The following is a 20158-nucleotide window of genomic DNA, read 5'->3' on the forward strand; positions in this document are numbered from 1 at the left end:
TTCTCTCTATATATATATATTACTTTTCATGTGCTCTGACTCTTTCTCGCTCTCATACACTCTCTATATTATTGTCTGTCCCTAACTGTCAATCAGTTCTAATATTCTATTGTCCTAGCTTAATTATCTATAAATAGCAGTTGTGTATATTACAGTATCTACGTAGGTACTCGCGGTGGCTTGGACGTTAGCAACATTAAGGTGCGCGTGTAAACCAAAGTGAGTACACATGCATTGACCTTTCTTTTTGTACACGAACAACAGTGCTTGTATAATTCTTATTTGAGCTAGTTACTTTATCTATTGATGTGTATAACTAGACGATGCGCGCTATGTGATAGAGCATGGTTTATAACAATGATTATTGGATTTATTACGTTTTCAAATCATCGTGTGTTGCATGACATTGTCACGCGAACAGCTTTGTGGTATCGTAGCTAGAGATTTGCCAGGCGGAAAATGGATTCTTATTATAAATATGAGAGCCCAACATATAACATTTAAGAAAGCCATCAAAACAATTTAAAGTTTAAAAGTAAATATATTTGTAACGTTTCGTCTTTAACCTAAGACATCTTCAGACAAGTGATATGAAATTACATGAGATTTGAATATATATAATCTATTTACATATGTAAATTAATGACGGATAGGAAGGTATAAGATAGTACATGACAAAACCGCACAGACGAAGGGACATAAACACAATACAAAAACTATGAAGACACGTTACAGAAGATTAAGTGGGATTGAACTGCCCTGGATGTTAAGTGAGGGTTTGAGTTTGGAGATGAGGAGGTTTTCATGAATCATGAGTTCATGTTTGTCAGAACATGAAGAAAGAATTTTAAAAATCATCAAAGTCGGCAGAGTGCCCTGCAGTGGTTATGTGGGAGAAGATGCATGCTGGACAAAACTGGACTAGATGACGGTTTTCCATGCAGTTATAGGGGAAATTCTCAAGTGTTCCGATACTCTGGTGTGTAGATGGCGTGTGGTTTGACCCACGTACGATGCGGAACAGCATCGACACTTGAAAAGGTATACAACACCAGATCTTGGGAGCTTTATCCTTTTCAATTTATTTCGGCTATCGCTTCTGTTATAAATACTAAACTCTGTGTTCAGTGCCTTAAAATGTAATTTGTCCAAAAGGCTGATGGGTTGGTGGCTCTAGGGTTGGTGGTGGCATATGATTTGACCATGCACTTTCATCAACTACCGCCCGCCTACTTCAGCTACGTTTTTACTTTTTAGTGACCGCCTTATATATCAAATTTATATTTCTTTGGATATAGCCTGATAATAATAAAATAGTCAGGCTCCAGAAACCTACAATCATGGAAATAATATAGGTAGACTTTTCGTTGGACACTTTAAATATAATGTTGATACAATAGCTGTTTCCCCCCTTCCTCCTCACACACAATGCTGCATGACTGAAAAGACCTCTCAATGTAATATCACGCACCTACCAACATTGTTCAAGTGTGAAGGGGGTATTTCATTTTGTAATTGAGAAGTCTACGAATTATAATTTCCACGATTGTAATCATATTCAAAAGACAAAGCAGGAGGCACCACAATGGTTGGTGTCGAGAAAAGCTTTTCAAATTTCAAGCTTCTCGTTCTTTGGAAACAGCCTACTTCAGTGAATATGACTAGCCTTGACTATTCGTTAATACTCAAGCACTTGTTGCATATGTGATAAATTTACTGAAATATGATCCTGCATTTTCTAACCGATAACAATTAAAGCAATTTGACAACTCTTTATCATGATGAATTATTATAGGGAGGAGTGGGGAGTTGTCACAGGCTTGTTGACACTGCGTGCATGCTGCTAGAGACGTTGAATAATTGAGACATTACTGAAAGTGTAAACAAAGTCTGAAATACATTTGCCAATAATAATATATATTATATAATATTTGCCAATAAATTTCCGCTAGTGGGCGAGAAGGATTTCTTCGAGAATGGATAATGTAATAAGTTAGATGTTCAAATGTTTCTCTTAATTTTATACATTAGCATATTCGTGACTCGCATGCGTATACATAAAATATGTGAACCAGCCATAAGGAAGCAAAGATAGTCATGTGCATGCATGCATGCGCGGGAGAACGAAATGTAGGCTAAATATATTTGCCTTTATCACTGAAACCAAAACAAAAAAAGACAGGAATGTGAATTTATTATAAGCTTTAGGCTGTGTCTGATCCGTTAACATGAAGTTTCCTCGTAAACTGGCGTGCAATCGTGTGGTAAAAATCTGTGACAATATTTGAAAAAAGAATGGAATATGCAATAATTATTACAGTAAATAGAGAAAGGGTGCAGCCTGTCTACAGTCTACATGCGTCGTTGGTCAAAATAAGCAGAGGAAATTAAGTCTATATATATAGTGCAAAGTTATAATGTACATCAAGGAAACAGCTAGGCTTTTCAGTTTGCATCAGGTTTGAGGTTATCCGTTGCGCTTGAAATCGCCTTGAACACAACGGACATCTGTTGCTTGATAACCAACCAATCCTGTGCTGTTTTATTCCTGTTCACCATCAGGTCAGAAATTCCCGGAAAACTGGTGCTACCGTAAGCATTGTTGACGGAAGGCGCGAATAAAACGTGTCGTGTAATTGGTCGGTTAGGTAAGCCAGGAGCGGTCATGAAGGATTTCTCAACGTTGACCATACGGTCATTGAGGTCTCGTACTTTTACGTCATCTTTTCCATCAAGAGCTTTGTTTTTTTCCACTTGGAATTTTCTCGTTTCTTCGTTGAATCTTAATCGAAAGCAAACGTTGAAGTCGGAAATCCTGATTATAATAACATTTACTATATACCGCAGTTTAAATGGCCCTTGAAAAGATGAAATTCTCAAAATCTACCTAAAGATATCCCAGTTGTCATAGGGATCGGGCCGGAAGAGGCCAGCAAAAAGAATCAACCTTGAAAATTCACTAACATACAAAAATTGTTCAATATTAGAAATCTTACTTTTTAATTGCCTTTTCAATATAACTCAAGGAGACTTTGTTTTTTTTCAAGCTCTTCCCCATGATCGTTCCTGAGCGTTTCCAAAGATTTGTCCAGAGATTTGCCATATTCTGTGACATCGAGCGGTAACACAAAACTGTCGGCCATATCCATAAGAAGTCTCAAAGCAACTCTAGCTGTGGTTAAGTGGAATTTGAAGTAGGGATCGATCAAACCTTGAAGCCATTTGTACGTGTCGTGGACTGTGTGGTAAACAGGATACAATTCTTTACCAGCATAATACATGTCCACGGATGGAACTCCTGTAAAAAATGTTTGTGGAACCCTTATATAGCTGTGACTGATTGATATCTGACCGATATGTGACGAAAGAACGAAAACATGCATCCACCAAATGTAGGTGCCGATTCGGGCACCATTTGACAACAGAGTCACTAAAAACTTACCGCAAAACTGATAAAAACTGGCATAATCCGAACCGGAACCCAAATTTAGGTATGTGAACTTTCCCTTCGCTTTTGCCATTTGATCGTATACCTTTTGCCCATGTGGATCGTCAACGTTCTTAACATTTTTAGTAATTACGGTCTTTAGCAGGGGGGAGCCAGCCAATCCAAGGGTTAAATTACCAAAAACTGCGATATCGACATTTATGTAAGTTATTGCTTTTGTTGACAAGGCTCGTTCATTTTCTTCCACCCATTCCGTTGATCCTATCAAACCTGATTCCTCTGCTCCCCAGCTGCAGAATTTGATGGTGCGTCTTGGACGCCAACCTATGGCCGAAGTAAAAAATGTTATCGTGGTATTTTCTCACCCATGCGCTAGCTGTATAGAGGTGTGGGTGTGTTAATATGCCAGTAAAAGCAAGCATAGTTTATACAATTCTAGATATATTTCAGCATACAAGAACTACGCTTATGCATCATGGCATGGCTGGCATTAGTTCAAACGTCTTAATGACATAAAAACCATTCATTGCTTATTCAATTGATGACATATTGTTGACCAGTTCGTCAAGTTAATCTTGGTTATATTGTGACAGTGGACAGTCCATGATTATAACGATATTCGGATAATTTTTCTGACGATGTTGATTATGATGTAATGTGTTGAAGTAAATGAAAGTGATGATGTGAATGATGTTGATGTGAATGATGTTGATGATTTCATTGATGATGCGAATAAGGGGGATAATTCTCACAATACCTTGTTTCAGAAGCTCGCTTACACCACGTGATATCTCCATCATAGCTGACGTACCACTGGAGGCATCGACCGCGCCAAACCCCCATGCGTCCCTATGATTCCCCAACAGTACCCAACGATCAGGCTCTTCCTTGCCATATATGGTACCGATAACATTAAAAACGTTTTGCCGTTTGTTGGGTACGTTTACTTGTATTCTGACAGTGTTGTTCCTTAGGCCACCGTTTCCGAGTTTGTAGGTAATCTTTAACCCACCTTGCCAATCTTTTGGAGCGTCGTCACCTTTTGAAAAAAATTGTGGGTCTTAATTTTAGTTCTTTATAGCTAGTAATTTCTAAACACGGGAAGCGTTCTACATTTATTTGTAGCTATGCATCTACATAAATCAAGTATTAATTAATGTATTTCTTTTCTCAAAATGCCGTAGTTAGATGAGAAACGGCTACGGTGAATGTCATGACAATATGCGAATCTTGTAGCTGTAGCGGCCAGGAAGCCGTAGTCAAATCTAAAGCTCTCTGTTGCCGATAGAGTGTACATTTATGTGGCATGAAACGCCAGGAATACCAACTTCATTAAATGTGAATTCGGAGTTTTTTTAAAATCTGCACGTTTTACCTACCTTCCATGATCTCCAACACTTTAATAGCATCCCCGTAAGGCATCGGTGTAGCCGGGATCTTTGGCAGTCCAGCTTTTTCTTCGGGTATTCGGAATACTCCTTCAACAGACGGTAGTCCAGGTGTCAACGGATCTCCACGACCTGTAAATATGCTACCGCGCTGTACACCAGTCTTTGGAAGCCAAATGTAGTTTGGGTAAACCTTATCTTCACCTTCAGGTGCATAATCAGCAGGGTCGTTGTACAAAATGGCGCCGACTGCCCCACAGTCTTGGGCATGTTTTACCTGCAAGTGACACGAAAAGTACAGGAGACATATTATTCTGTAGGCTCAAACTTAAGGCTCTCGCGTAGTAGGAGCACAACATTGTGCACTTTTCACTTGCAAAGATAAAGAATAGGAGATAAGTGTAATCCATCAAGTGCTAAAACAAAGACTAAAAGGTCTATTCTATTCTATTATAATTATATTGTATTTTAGTCAAATTCTGAAATTAGATCCTCGAATTGAATGCTTGTCCGAAAGATCTCTTCAAATCTGTAATTTTATCACCAACCTTGTCCCCGCGATGTATTTTTCCATATCGCATGATCACAATGTAGCCGTTGCAGTCGGTAATACTGAAGTTGCTTTTCAATGCTTGAAAATCCTCAGTTCTTCCATAATTCACATACAGGAGCTTCCCTTCGGCTGAGCCTTGTTTAGAGAAACCCAGTAATGGTGCGATCATCGTTGGATCGTCTTCGCTCGGGTCTGCCAACTGAAATATGAGAAAATAAAAGTGCTGAAGTGGAGCATTGCACGATGTCTTTGTAAAATGGATTGTGCTACATCTGTGAAGTCGTAAAGTTCTTGCTCTCAAAACTGCATGTTGTCTAGCTTCCCTCTCATATCAATGGATCACCGTAATTCTTTGTATATGTATATAAACGAATCCCATGTGAGTCATGTCCACATTATACAGCACTCAAAGTCAAGCGACACAACTTATTTGATTCAAAGTCACTTTCAGCCCGTTTTAATTGGTTCAGGAATCCAAACTCTGCTGTTTCTTCTTTGAATTACACTGAAGCACGAGGAAATATTTATGGATTGGCTAAAAAGTTAGTATTTCGGAAAAGCAAAAAAATTTGGAATTTTCCAGAATCTAAAATATATACATGGAACCACATATGCTCACAATACCTTCTCTTTTCCAGAGAACTCAAAAGTCAACTCGCCGTTGGAATTCAAAATCTGTACGGAATTTGATATGTTTGGTTGAACGTAAGGTAAAAGAATATCATATTCTGGTTGTTCCACTTTGTCAAAGCCGTATTCCCTCCATCTTCTGTCGATCTCGTTTGCTAATTCCTTGGAACGTGATGTTCCTCCAACGTGAGGTCTCTCTGAGAAGTATCTGCAAAAAGAGGGCAGTTTTGCACGATGCTCTTTTTCCTGTCCACTTAACACTATACTCTACCCGCGTGCATTATATTGCAACTAAATATCCTTATTCTTCATGTACTTAATACGTGGTGTCCGAGCATGATACCTGTGAATAATATATTATAAGTAGCTTTCCCCTTGCAGTCGTACTTAAGAGACATTCAAATTGGTGCATGATAAAGTGTTTCAGTTTATCTTATATATACTTATACTATTAATTCTACCACGCCTAGCTCACCTCAAATTCTCGCCTATTTTCTCCGCGTTAAGGAATTCAAACAGTTTTTCATGAAAACCATCTTTTTGTTTCATCTGTTCCTTGCGTTTTTTCGCGACATCTTTCATGTTCATTCTTTTTCTTGGCGAGTCAGCAGAATCTGTTGGCGCCGAAACCCATCCGATTACAAAGCCTAACACGAACAGCACGACCACAGCTATCGCGATACCAACAATTCGTCCCCGAAAACACCTTGTCGTCCCCTTATAGTTAACTTTTTCGGATTCATTCTTGTTAGATACAAGCATTTTTAATTTCGAAGTGTTTGATGACTTTCGCTTGTGAAGCATACGATGTTACTGAATACCGTAAACACTGTAAAATATAAGCAGAAACAAATGACGTGGTATAGCACATGTTTTTGTTTTTGTTCGTCTTCATTTCCCGCTATAAAAGCGGGAAATGCTTTTAAGGAGTCGAGTAAGGCTACGAATAGACGTTATAGAGGTGCTTACGTCACGTGGCTGTCAAACAATAAATGCAATGCAATGTGGGAAACATGTAGGAAAAATTAACCTCGTTTTACATAGATTGAAAACTGTGTGACGTAAGCACCTCTAAGGTCTATTGGCTTGGGAGCATTTCCTTTAAGCAAAGCTCAACAAAGATTTGCGCCTGGAAACCAAAAACGCTTTAGGTACAAAATACCATGCAGCTAGGTAATGGCGTAGACGCGATCGAGACCGTACTGCTAGAAGCTAGGTGGGCATGCATGATATTCTATTTGCGTTTTATGCCTGAATAATTTCTTTGGAAAGCTATTGCTCCCACGGTAAACAATAATATTTGAATATTCACCGCTTAATTAAGCGGTCTAGCTACGGTCTGCACACAATACGAAATGGACAAGAAAGGCAAATGTGCATGGGCAATTTCCAGCAGCAATATGAAATGGACAAGACTGACTGAATATTTTAGCATGGTTGAGGACGACCGAAACATATATAAGGTTGAAACAAATCAAACAGTTGTAGACTATATATTTCATTTCATTCATGCAATTTCAGTTCAGTTATACCTGTACCAATAACAATAAACCGATGGTACCACCTATAATTTTACTCCATGGCCACTCATTTGTTTGCTGCCTGCACTTTGACAAAAAAGAGGATCTTTTAAGCTCAACGGGACTTGCCAGAATTTTTATAATTTTTTATGAGTTTGTCGTCAGTCTAACGACTTCTTCTTCGGAGACAGTCTAATGACTTCTTAATGCATGGGCAAAAAGCAGTCTGTTAATATCTGCATAAATCACATTACACATGCATGCAGTACACATGCAGTACACACAGACGTCTTTGCATGTACATGTACAGCATGTACTCGAAAAGGTTGCCTTCTAAAAACCCTTAAACGCTAGAATCCGGCTCTTAAAGCTGGATAGTGAAACTAAATTGTTTTCATCCATTGAAGGCTAATCGGCGTATAACCGGCTTTCCAATATAACCAGGGAGCAGCGTGGCAGCGTCTACTAACAACTTCGCGTCAAATGTAGTATAACAACTGCCTTAAATCACTGATCTGTGCCTAATATGCCAGAATAGACAAAAACGTACACTTCTCGACGTTTCGACCTGAGTCACCTGAGGGCCTTGGACTACCACTACGAAATAGTTCGACATAATCTGATTAAAAATTTAATTATCCGCCATTAAAAATGCATGTGCTTATCGTACTTGGGGTCCAACTGAAGGTCGATATGATTTACAGTTTAAGGTTTACCAAGGACTTTATTGAATTGCTCTTATATTTTATCTAAAGGCTTTGTTTCTTTGCCATCAGTGAAGCTTTAATTGTTAGACGTAAAACCCAGGGGGAATAAACCCAAACAATTTAACTTGCTTCATTCTTGTAATTCAAACGGCACATTGTGAGTTTGTGTTTTGAACGTTCCTTGACTATCCGCCATATGACAAGGTATTGCACTGGCTTATCTGCACCGTTATTTGGTAAGTAGATTGACATTTAAATCTATAGGGCTTGTTCGTATTCTAATGTACTCATGTTTGTGTACTAAAAATTAATACTATAGCTATATAAGGCGAGTGCAGGCCAACGATTTTGCTCTTCCTGAAACTTACCTTAATGTTGGTACGACGACTGAGAACTGAAGTTATTGTCGTCGTATGGCCATGGGGTGATTGTTCAATGACGATTGTCTGCTTATAAGCCGTGTTCGGAGTTTAGAGCTTCTATCTTTAAGTATAAGGCCTGCCTTGTATACTTAAAAGTTTGTATAGATGCTCATGCATAAAAGCTGTGAAGCTGCATGTATTTATCGCATGATAGCGCCTGCAATTGTTAGACGTTATTATGAAAAAATACAAAATAAGAACTGGATTTATGGACACGGATTCGAGATTAGACTCGTTCGTGGTGTCATGACCAGCCGTAGTCAATCTTAAAACGTTATAACTGCAAGGAATATTAAAAAATCTGGAAACACTGGAATAATTTGTTCGCGCGGGCAACTATTTACGCCTTCGGGGCCGATTGTTCGAAAGGCGTTTAACTTAAACGGCAGATAAGTTCAAAATGGAAAACAAAATGATCGATCTATTTATTGAACAACTGAGCTGAAATATTTCGATGTTAATAGTTTAATTTTCAATGGAGATTTATATTTAATGTATAAGATGTAGGTTCAGTCATACACAAAACTGAGGGTCCTGAAGGGGTAAAATGGGACCTGGGATTGCCCTATTTTTACAGTGGGAAAGTGGCCGGATTTAGTTCCTGCGAATGCCGGGGATTTGACCCTTTTAAAGGCTGGAATTTTTACAACTCAGACTGGGATCTTTTAAAAGAGTCCAACAAGGACTGAGATTTTACGAAAATTCGTGGGACTCCACTTTCACGGGACCCTCAAGACTGTATGAGAGTATTTTTAAACTATAACGCTTATCTTGAGGTATTGGTGAATTCATATTAGGGACGGGAAACTCACCTCAGACGGAAAAGCTGATTGTAAAAACCGGTCTAAATATGAATCGGGATGGATACATTTATACGTACGTGTGACGGGTAATGCTAAAAAAGGAATTGTAATTATCACGATAATCATTTCGTTTATTTTCTCTTAGCATTCTTCCGTCCTTGACCATGTTGATATTTCAGAAACTCGTCTCATTTATCCGTCTTATTTCGAATTTAAGACGATTTTCTTGTCCAGGCGGGATTCCCGTCCAACTTTAAGGCTAGTTTCCACTCATGAAAATTCTCCTTTGGATCGAAATGGACAGGAAAATTTTCTTTGTCGGTGAGTTCTCAGGTGGCGTTCACACAAAGGAAACTTTCCTGTCCTGTCCGATCCAAAGGAGATTTTTCTTGAGTGGAAACTAGCCTTTACCCGTCTGTCTACACGGGGAAATTCGGACGATTCACGGCATCAGACGATATCAATTAAATTTCCTGTTTCTAATATGAATTCTGAGGCTACTTTAACGCAGAACCGCACGAATTTTGAACCGCGCTCAAATTCGTCCAGTTTAGCATTGTAAAATTCGCACATTCGTCCATGTATTCGTCCTTTGAGCATTGATGTAAGGTATGTTCACATTGTAAATTAGATGAAATTTTCACCGGCTTTACGTGCTCACGCGAGGGAACAGGAAACTAATTTGAGGAATCAGTCGATTACGGTCTCAAATTCGACCGGTCCCGTGTGAACGTAGCCCGGGACTGCGAGAGTCGTGTAGTCATCCCAACAATAGAGACTTCAAGCATGTAAGATGGGAACACGACTAGAGCGACTATAAGTACATGCAATGATGACTGCAGTATTTCCTCTTTACGATGAATGTGCAATTACCATGTTAGAGATGATTGTTACGTTGCCCGGCTATATATGTAGAATTCCATAACATTTTTATTTAAAAACAACTCAGTAGGAACTGTTTGGACATGAACCCCAGTTTTAGAAAGACTTAAACGCGAAGAATTATCAAAGTTTGAAAATTTATTCACAGTATACAATTACAGCAAACCTCACAAATTAGGGGAAATTTACTTCAATTGTTAATTTTGCAAAAATTACTGATTTCTTCTATATGTATGTAAGTAATAACTTATACATCATTCCGTAAGGGGAAAATTAGTAAGAGCCGAGCTATAGTTCAAATCTGAATTAATACTTCTTGACAACAGCAATACACAGTCGTAGTCCACTTCCCCGGATATGCATTTATAGTACCAATTTAGGAAGTTCTATGTTCGCTGTGCTGCGCGGAAATTTGCATAATGTGCGTAAGTTGCTTAGTTCGTATCCATCAGTTCGTTTTCTGTTATGTACAGTAGGGTACATCGTGATCAGCCCATCATTGGGTTATTCATTTGTCCGGCACCACCACAGCAGGACTGCCCACAAGATGGCGCACACGAATTCGGGCATTGACCTGGACACTGGCCTGCTCCGCCTGCCATCGGCATACCGGGCATGCCGGGCATTGGTGGCATCGGCATAGGACCCCCAGTCATGGGAAGCCCGGGCATTCCTCCCATTGGTGGCATGGGGGGCATAGCACCGGCGCCAAATTGTTGGTTCATCATCGGCTGCTGCGTGAATGGTGAGCTGCCGCCGCAACAACTTGAGCTGCATGATGGGTAACACTGCTGGGGAGCGCCACAGGGTGAACCGCAACCGAAACCAACAGCCATTGGGGGAGCTGTTTCGTCTTTAGCTAAATTAAATGGAAATACAACTTGTCAACTATATCAATTTGACTACGCTGGAAGTATTCTTTAGAAAGACCAGAAAGGATATGCATGACCCCGATCCCCAAGCAGGAATGCTAAGCAGGAATGCGGGGTCACATAATGTTTCGAGTGTTGTGTGAAAGCCAGGGTAAACACAGATCTTTCGCCACACGTGTGAAAAAGTGCCAAACTTGATAATGCACTATGCTTCTGCTAGTACATAGGCGTAGAGTTTTTTCTCATCTGGGGAAAATTGCATAGACGGGTCTATACACAGCCCATTAAAAGCGATAAAATATAATGCAAAATCAGAAATGTGCTTTCCGAGCGCGCTTGTCCCGATAAATAATTCCTGGTATGAAAGCTACGCGATATGTGCGACCTACATGCTGTCAACGAAGCGGGGTCAACAGGAAGAATTCCAAGAGTTCCAGTCTTCACAAGAGCATCCAGACTAACAAGATTTTTACTATCATTTCCAAAACGTAGGGAAACGTCAGCGATAACGCCACTTTCATTTCTGAAGAAGGAAAATATATCGTGGTGAGAGCCAAGTACTTCGCTTGCTTAAAACTCGAGCATGGCATGAGAATAAACATGAACAACCAACAACAGACAACGTCGATGATCCATACATTGACCTAATGATCTTTACATTGACCTAATGATCTTTACATTGACCTAATATCTATACATGAAGTCACCTTACCTAAATCCAATCATTCTCGTCTCTCTGTAGGCATTATCATCTGCATATAAGTTCATTAGCTAATGAAAGATTTACAACAACAGTCAATTTCATGGTTTTCCTGAATATATGGGCGAAATTTATAAGGCAATGTGTCCCTCACCGCATTCTCGATTTTGCCAGCGTAGTTCTGGTAAAGGGCACTATCGTACGATGCAAGGCCGTCAGCATATTTTACGTTAGCTAACTTGAAAGAAACTTTGTACTTCGACGCTATGCAAAAAAAAAACAGAACAAATATTAAGCAAAGTGTCCGGTGGTCAAGGTTTGAAGAAAAAATGCATTTATCGTTTTTCTTTATCTTAAGAACTTCTCCTTACATAGCGGACTGTGAACAGGATACTGTTTAAAACATGCTCAAAATGATATTAACCGCTCAATTTGGGTGTGAGTGATCAATGATTCAAGGAGGAGATTTATGTATCTTTCAATCAGCAAACCCTGCATTGTCTTCAGCAAAACCGCGCAGGCCGGTGACTGCATGTACCTTATCTTTAAGTGACTTTAACTAGCTAGACAAAAATATTTTTATTGCGAATTTGCAATTTCCATTCAAGCATGTCAACAAATACAAAGTGTTTACGTGCGTGAAGTGAAAAGGTGAGACATTCGTTTTGAGTAAACCAGCTATGAATGAGTGCTCGGTGAAACGACATCCTTATATATTTCCTTACCAACGAGATCAGCCGGAGGTACCGGGGGTGTCGCGGCTGCTGCCGGCGGTGTTGTCCCAGGGGCTGCCGGAGCCGCGGGGGCTGCCGGTACTGCGGGGGCCGGTGCCGCTGGGGCTGCGGGGGCTGCAGCTGTGGTCACCGGTTTTATGGCTGGCGCCGCTGGAGGTGGCGCAGCTTTCAATACAGGACCAGCTTTCGTAGCTGAAAAATACGAAAGAAATTGTTGTGAGCAGGTTATTCTTTGAGGAGGCAAACCAGGACACCAACATTGCTTATTCTGTCATCTTTCACATTAGAGGCCTGGTCAAGGTTCCGTATATTTATATAATTCCTGTTGCATCAAAAACGTTTACACTTGGTGAATGTCTATAGGTGTACGCGCACACGTCGTTAAGGAAATATTTTGGTACTGGTTTAAGAACACCGCGGAAAAACGTCTGCGCACGCGCCAAATTATTAAACAAATGGCGGTAAATCTGAATATCAACTTTTGAAATAAAACATGCCCATCGATTGATAAAATGAAAGTTAAGCCAATGCGAAAATATATAAGACGGATAGACCAAACAATAGCTAGAAGCGTTCTAACATTTAAAGTATCGAACGAAACGGATTTTTTTAATTTTCTTGTTTTTAACGGGGTAGCTTTAAAATATTTTTTGAAAACAAATGTTTAAACCTCGAAACGTAGGATTTTAATCATTTAAATTGTGAAATACATTCTAAATACAAAGTGTTAAAATATAAAATGTTTATAACGATGTTAACAGTCACTTTTAGCTCAAGTTTTGGGAGGATGCAACTTCTTGAACTTTCTGGCCGTTTTAATTTCATTCTCAGTTTGAGGGCGGATTGCGTACAAAACTCGGTTTGACCTGGCAAGCAAAAAAACTGTTTGCCACAAATTTTCTGTACAGAATATGTCTAAAATCCTGAAACTACCTAGACATGCCAAATAATTTCATTACCGATGCGTGCGTATAGAATACAATTACCAAGTATTATATAACCTTAAAGTTTATGCATGCACTTCAGTCAGGAACTACATACTTACAGTAAGTCTTCATAGCCGACACACTATACGAGTCCTAAATCAGTCATAAATTTGTGCGATCTTTCTAAGCTAATCTCCTAGGTTATTATTCCTAGATGCATAACTAGCTAATTTGGTATACATCCACAAACCTGCTATCGCCCAGAGGCTAATAAGCAAGACTGCTATCTTCATTTCTTTCGTCAACCTTTAGGAAAGTCATTCAGATGTATGATTATTAAGTGAAAGAATGACAACCGGAATCGAAGTGGCCTAAGAAGTGAAGAATGGCAGGTCCCACCAGCTGTCTAGAACTGGATCTTATTCTGTAGTAAGTTTAAAAATAACATTCATGCAGATGTTTATTATAATAGGAGAGCGAAGGATCCACCAATTAACTGACGGAAAGGAGTTGCATTTTACAACATTGGATGATTGGTCTTAACTGATCTTGAAATAACTCCAATATTTCGTTCTTCTAACATGTCTTTAAGAAGTTATTTAGTTGACAAACAAAGAAATTGCAAATCCGATAATCTAAAAATTGCTGCAAAATATTTGGGTTTCTTAGACTGGCACTTTTCTTCGAGTTCGATCTTGATGCGAATCATAGGTGTTCGAGGCAGAAGGCGGATCTTTCGCCTAAGTTCCGAATAACGTTAACCTAGTTTTTTTTTCAAGTTGTTGGAGTTTCACATTTGAGTACTACGGCAAATTAACGGCTTAGCCTCGTTGATATCATGATAATCATGACACATTAAACTTAAAAGTTTGTAAAATCACAAGAGGGTTTTCACTTCATTGCCTTGATCGTGGCTCTCTATTACGGCACCTTACGACCCACTCGCCAGAACATGCATATCTAAATAATATGATACCGACGAGATCTAATTTTCTCTCTTAACGAGACAAGACCAACATCGATGAGGTTTTGAATCTGGCAACATACAAGAGTTAATTATTTAAAATGATTGTATCTCTTATAGTGAAGAAGGTCACTGAACTATATGAGCGTTAAAACTGTACAATAAATATCATTGTACAATCTCTCGATGTTAATTGGTGTTGACGACCTTCGACAGATTAGAAGAACTTTCAGTCAAACGAAGTTTTTTCGCACCGAAGCTTGTAACCAAACATTTTTCACTTTGAAAAACTGTCAGAGTCTTTTTAGTTTCACGTTGGCGAATATGGCAGTAATTCTATAAGTAGCCGAATGATCTGGTGGTCTATGATAGGTTTCCCATGAATCTTGGGCGAATATCGATATGTTGGTATAGTATTTAAGCTTTTTTTGGCAAGAACGTGAAACTAAAAGCTAGTATCTCGACTCTATAATTGTTATCATAAATTAACAGGTTCGAAATCTCAGCTTTGATCACATGTCAACTAAGCTGACTAAGTCTGAACTTTCGCTGAAGATTTAAATTTTAAGACTTTGTTATTATCAGTGGAACATAGACCAAAGCGGAGTTGCTATCGAGAAGAAAAATCAAAAGTGTAAAACTTATTTCTCGTAGTTATTGCTCAACTGGTGCCAGAGTTCGCACGAATAATTCCGTCGTAAATTTTTATCTGCCCGACTCAGCACCACATAAATCTATTCTATTCTCGCTTAGGAAAGGAACAAAACTCCCGACACTTACCTACGTTATTCCCAGATTCAAACAAATTTTCCGTTCGTATTCGTTCTTTACAAAAGAAATTTCCCTAGCCTTGTTTATTTTGAGAACCTAAATCTTTTGAGATGTCGTCACAAGTAAAAAGCTAAAACATTTTGACAGGTTGAAAGATCACGTAATGTTATTATGGCTCGCCTATCGCTCGCCGTTCGGTGGGCAGCACGCGGGAATACTTTGTCTCGTAGTAGTTTTTTAAGTTCCTACTAGTGCTTAAATGTCGAGGATGTGCGAATAGAAATTTAGAATACGCGTTGATGGTCCCGACGATCTCTAAATCACTGCGAAGTTTGTTTAGTTAGACTTATAGCTATTAGTTAGTCTGTTATTAGTAATTATTAGTCTGTGGTAACACCGGGGCGAACTATAGTGAAGAATTTTGAATTTTCTTTACGGTTTACGGTTTTAAAAAGTATGCAGGTGTAAGGGTCCACATAATTCGCTTTAGTTTTGATAATATTCTTGCTCGTGATATTTAGTCGGAAATATATTTTATAATTATATTGTGTTTCGGCTGCCACCTGCTGAAAATCATTCAAGCATGTCTCATTTTCGACGAAACGCAGGTCTGCATACTGTCCACGTTTTTTAAATCGAGGTATATGGTGTCACGTGGGAGATTGGTTACAGGATTACATTGACTTCTGCACATCCGTTCTGCGCATAACAAATTGCAAAAATTGCAAATCAGTATGAGCAAGAAATTGCAAATTATGAGAAAGAGGCTGCTGAAGAGGTTCTGGAAGAGGTGGAAATAAAGTGTGCGAATGAAGAAGAGAAAGTATAACAATACGAGCAATGGTCTCTACTAATGGAAACCGCCAAATTCCGAAACAAACCTCTTTGGAAACCTCTGCAGGGGAGAGGGACAATCGAATGGTGATTTTTTACATCGACTAATTTGCACGGCTTTTCGGGGGTCTATTACGATAAACATAAGTTTCAGCACAGTTAACTGTCGTTTGTACTGGTTTCAGTTTAATTAAAGATGTAATATTAACATTAATCGCGCTCAATTGCGTGATAAAATGTACGAGTTTTTCACGACAACGAGTCGACGTTTTCCGAATGCGTTATCACGTGGTTTCAACCTTGTTCAGTTGTGTAAATAATAAACACTTTTAAAATGGCGCGCGTCAGGGAGTGAGTGTTATGTCGTTATAGAACATGTGTTTCGCCTTAGAGCTTTGATTCGTGATCAGACGATACCGTTTTTCTGCTCGAGTTAATATTTTGGACAAGAGTTTTTAAAATGTACTTTTGATGTGAATTGTTTTTGAACAATAATATACAATTTGGCAAGAGTCTATTATTGACTGACAACTTGATCTCCAAAGCTTTTAGCCAACATTATTAAGGCTAGTTTCAGGTTGTTTTTAAAGATGTCTGGTGATATTCAAGACCACGCGGGTCTATGGGATGAAACCTCTGCTTTGGACATTTCAGCCTGTATTGCAGAAAAAGCTGAAGAGACCTTGGCTCCTCTTAAAGAAGATTTAGTTGATTGGTTAAAAAAATTGTTTGAGGTTGACATTACTGTTAACAATTTTATGGAATTTCTTGATAATGGTGTCCTTGTATCAAAGGTTGCCGAAATGGTCCATTGTGCTGCTGAACAGTATTACCAGGCTGGCAAAACTAAGTTCTCTGTGCCGAGGTATGAGTTTCGATACCACAAAAAAGCAAAGTCTGGCACATTTTTCGCAAGGGATAATGTGGCATTTTTTTTGGACTGGTGCAGATGTTTTGGGGTAAGCGAGTCAGTGTTGTTTGAGTCAGATGGACTGGTTATGCATAAACAACCTCGCGAGGTGGTCCTGTGCCTCCTTGAGGTTGCAAGGCTTGCTGCCAATTATGGGATTGAGCCACCAGGTATTGTTAACCTGGAGAAGGAAATTGATGAAGAAATTGCAAATTATGAGAAAGAGGCTGCTGAAGAGGTTTTGGAAGAGGTGGAAATGAAATGTGCCAAGGAAGAAGAGAAAGTATCAGTGAAGCAAACTAATAACAATGTGAGCAGTGGACTTTCACTTGATAAGGAGGTAAGCTGTGTTGAAAATTTTTTGTTTTGTAGGGGTCACTGTAACCAGGATTGCCTTGCTAAAATGGGCATTGCCTTGTTTACTGTATGTGTGGGTATAAATGCTTAAACTGTACAAGTATACCTATACTAAGTACTACCTAAGTAGATAGGTACCTGCATGTACATAAGTGGGTATATATCTACAAACATTCTATAGTGGTGCACTTTGAAAAGGACCAACACATGTACATCAAACAATTTACATCAATCTAAATTTTGTATTTACTTTCTGATAAGTTACAGCTTTGGTTGTTAGAAAGTTGTAGAATTTTAAATTTACTACAAAGTGCATATATGTTGAGATATTTACAATGTCTCATAATGGAACAATTTTGTATATAATTTATGATTATGCAGACACCCTAGCACTGCCTAGTGCCTAGATACATATTTTTATGAATTTCACCACTGAGACAGGTCTACTTCATTTAATAGATTGTGACTTTATTATGTAGGTATCTCAACTTGCCAAAGCACATGGTGTAAAAATAAAAAAGGTAAAGGAAGGTCGATATGTTGTCGAAGGAAGGATAACAATATTTGTCAGGGTAAGATATATATATCCATTAAAGTTATGTTAATTATTTTGTGATAATTTTTTTGGTGTATTTGTTTTAATGCAATACAATATAACTATCCCTCAGATCAATTTACAAACGAAAGTTAATCTCTAGTGTCAATTTTAAGTAATCCAAAATTAATTAAATCTCTACCCTTCAGTGACTTGATTGAAATCCTTAGCCCTATACACTATAATTATTTGAGAGGATAATAAAATCTTTGGTCTGTTTTCCACTTCAACCGTAACGTAGCGTATTTCTTTGTTTCCAAAGTATTCGACCAAAACTAATGACAATGAGGTACGCTACGTTTCGCTACAATATGGTTGAAGTGGAAAACAGCCTTTTATGAGGCTTTTTCCATTGGTCTAAATTAATTGTTTTAAAGGTTGGTTGCAGCATAGTTTTCACAAAGTTTTGGGCACTGAGAATTTCCACCTTATCAACTGCTGCTACTGCATTTATTTATGAATTTTAATGTGGGTGAAGCTTTACTGCTTACATCCAATAACAGTTTGTGTCAAACCTCTCTTAGTTGGGGATTAAGGAGGGCACAAAAAGATATCTTCTTTGTTGACAGTGAAGCTATAAACTCTATATTTGTGCCTCGAGATGTCTTCATATGTGTCTTATTCTCACCACAAATAACTTAGATATTCATTTGTATGCATAAAATTTTAAATACTCCTGTGCAGACTCTGTAAGCTAAATTTGAAGAAATCCTGTTAAATATTGTCAAAATCCTTCCTATTTTTTAGATTCTTCGCAACCATGTAATGGTTCGAGTTGGAGGTGGCTGGGATACTTTGGACAATTTTTTAAGTCGCCATGATGCCAGTAAAATTGGCAGGATTTTAACGTGTAAGTTTATCACACTTTGTGTTAAACCATATGGGTATTATCAGTGTAAACTTCAACTTGGCTCTCGAAACCGATATTATTCTGCTCTTGGGGCCAAAAAGCTAAGAAAGAAAAAAAAGAAAATTATACAATAAAATACAAAAATTAAAGAAAATATACCACATTTTAAATGCATTTTTAATTTCTACATTTGTTCTGCATTTCCTAATTAATTTTGTAAAATCCTCCTAAATGTTTCACTCCAAATGCTCGAAATTTCCCTGTGTAATATAGTTTTTAATTTCATTGCCATTTGTAGGTAATGTATATTTGGGAGTATAGATAAACAATATAATAAAAGGCCTCTGTTTAATAAATTTTTACCTTTACTATGACAGTGATATTATTGTTTTGTTTTAGCCAAGGCAATAAAATAAAGGTACAGATCTGTGATCATGGTTACCACCAAGTTTAATTTATTGTGTGCGAGTAAATTGTAGATTTTTATATTATTTATATAATTTATAGCCATAGGTTTTAAATAAACATTAATTTGTGGCATGCATGCAAGTGGCTGTCAAAAATATGGAGACTTTTCACCATGTTTATAATTTTTACTGTTTTTATTTATATTTAATTATTCTAACCGTATGTTTTATTAATATTAAGGTATATGATCTAATTGTAATTTACATTGTTGTAACATATAATAGTATGATAATGGATATGCACTGTTTAACAGTAGTTTCATTTTTTTAAATTAATTTAAAAGTTTCATGACCACGTATTATTTATATTTTTTATTGATTTACCGTAGCTGTGTACTTTGTATCTACGAAGATTAAAGTTGGTATTTGTGTTTGATTTTAAAGTCTCGCACAAAAGGATGAACGCTTAATGTTACACTTTTATACAATACAGTGATGAGATGTGTTCTATTTCTATTAAGAAATAATGAGCTACAATGCAACATTTTATATCCGGTGATGCAATTACGCGAAAATGAAGTATCGCCTCCCACTTTATATCAAGTCGCGGGACGAAATTCGCTGACTGTTGAATGTTCACAACGGAGTTATAATCATATGAGTATGTAATTTTCTTTTTATTCCATGTGTATATTTTTGTTATGTAAAACACTCCGTAAAAACCTCGTTGAAAGTTCGACAACAGCTGAATATTCTACACTGAAGTAACGATGTATTATGTAACTATAAAATTTATCGAATGCTCTATCTTAATTTTCCGCCTTAAGCCGATTCTCCATTACGTCGGGCGAAGCTTGCTTTGTTTTCCAGGCCTATCATGGTCGC

At 38.1% G+C, this 20158-nt stretch overlaps 3 protein-coding genes and 1 long non-coding RNA gene across 4 annotated transcripts; 2 read left to right on the forward strand and 2 right to left on the reverse strand.

Moving 5' to 3' along the window:
• Positions 1-180: 180 nt before the first annotated feature.
• LOC114521001 lies at positions 181-15323 on the forward strand. Its single transcript, XR_003686747.1, has 4 exons — positions 181-219; positions 3048-3491; positions 6028-6099; positions 13898-15323. It is a non-coding gene; the product is annotated as an uncharacterized LOC114521001 (long non-coding RNA).
• Positions 1940-8787, reverse strand: LOC114520998 (glutamate carboxypeptidase 2-like). Its single transcript, XM_028541381.1, has 9 exons — positions 8615-8787; positions 6495-6848; positions 6014-6227; positions 5385-5588; positions 4828-5113; positions 4206-4487; positions 3443-3772; positions 2997-3298; positions 1940-2782 (listed from the first exon to the last, which is right to left on the reverse strand). Exons 2-8 carry the CDS (start codon positions 6821-6823, stop codon positions 3012-3014), a joined length of 1932 nt encoding a protein of 643 aa, XP_028397182.1. The 5' UTR covers positions 6824-6848; positions 8615-8787; the 3' UTR covers positions 1940-2782; positions 2997-3011.
• Positions 10510-15434, reverse strand: LOC114520999 (U1 small nuclear ribonucleoprotein C-like). Its single transcript, XM_028541382.1, has 7 exons — positions 15330-15434; positions 13836-13891; positions 12651-12851; positions 12080-12189; positions 11938-11996; positions 11615-11748; positions 10510-11212 (listed from the first exon to the last, which is right to left on the reverse strand). The coding sequence occupies exons 2-7, from the start codon at positions 13876-13878 to the stop codon at positions 10842-10844; spliced, it is 918 nt and encodes a 305-aa protein (XP_028397183.1). The 5' UTR covers positions 13879-13891; positions 15330-15434; the 3' UTR covers positions 10510-10841.
• Positions 15435-15554: 120 nt separating this feature from the next.
• LOC114521000 (growth arrest-specific protein 2-like) lies at positions 15555-19809 on the forward strand. The gene is made up of 4 exons (XM_028541384.1): positions 15555-17404; positions 17901-17993; positions 18764-18866; positions 19266-19809. The coding sequence occupies exons 1-4, from the start codon at positions 16745-16747 to the stop codon at positions 19280-19282; spliced, it is 873 nt and encodes a 290-aa protein (XP_028397185.1). The 5' UTR covers positions 15555-16744; the 3' UTR covers positions 19283-19809.
• Positions 19810-20158: the final 349 nt, after the last annotated feature.

The sequence above is a fragment of the Dendronephthya gigantea genome, unplaced genomic scaffold, assembly GCF_004324835.1.
Source record: "Dendronephthya gigantea isolate DGI-Jeju-01 unplaced genomic scaffold, DenGig_1.0 000018F, whole genome shotgun sequence".
In the NCBI taxonomy this organism is placed as follows: domain Eukaryota; kingdom Metazoa; phylum Cnidaria; class Anthozoa; order Malacalcyonacea; family Nephtheidae; genus Dendronephthya; species Dendronephthya gigantea.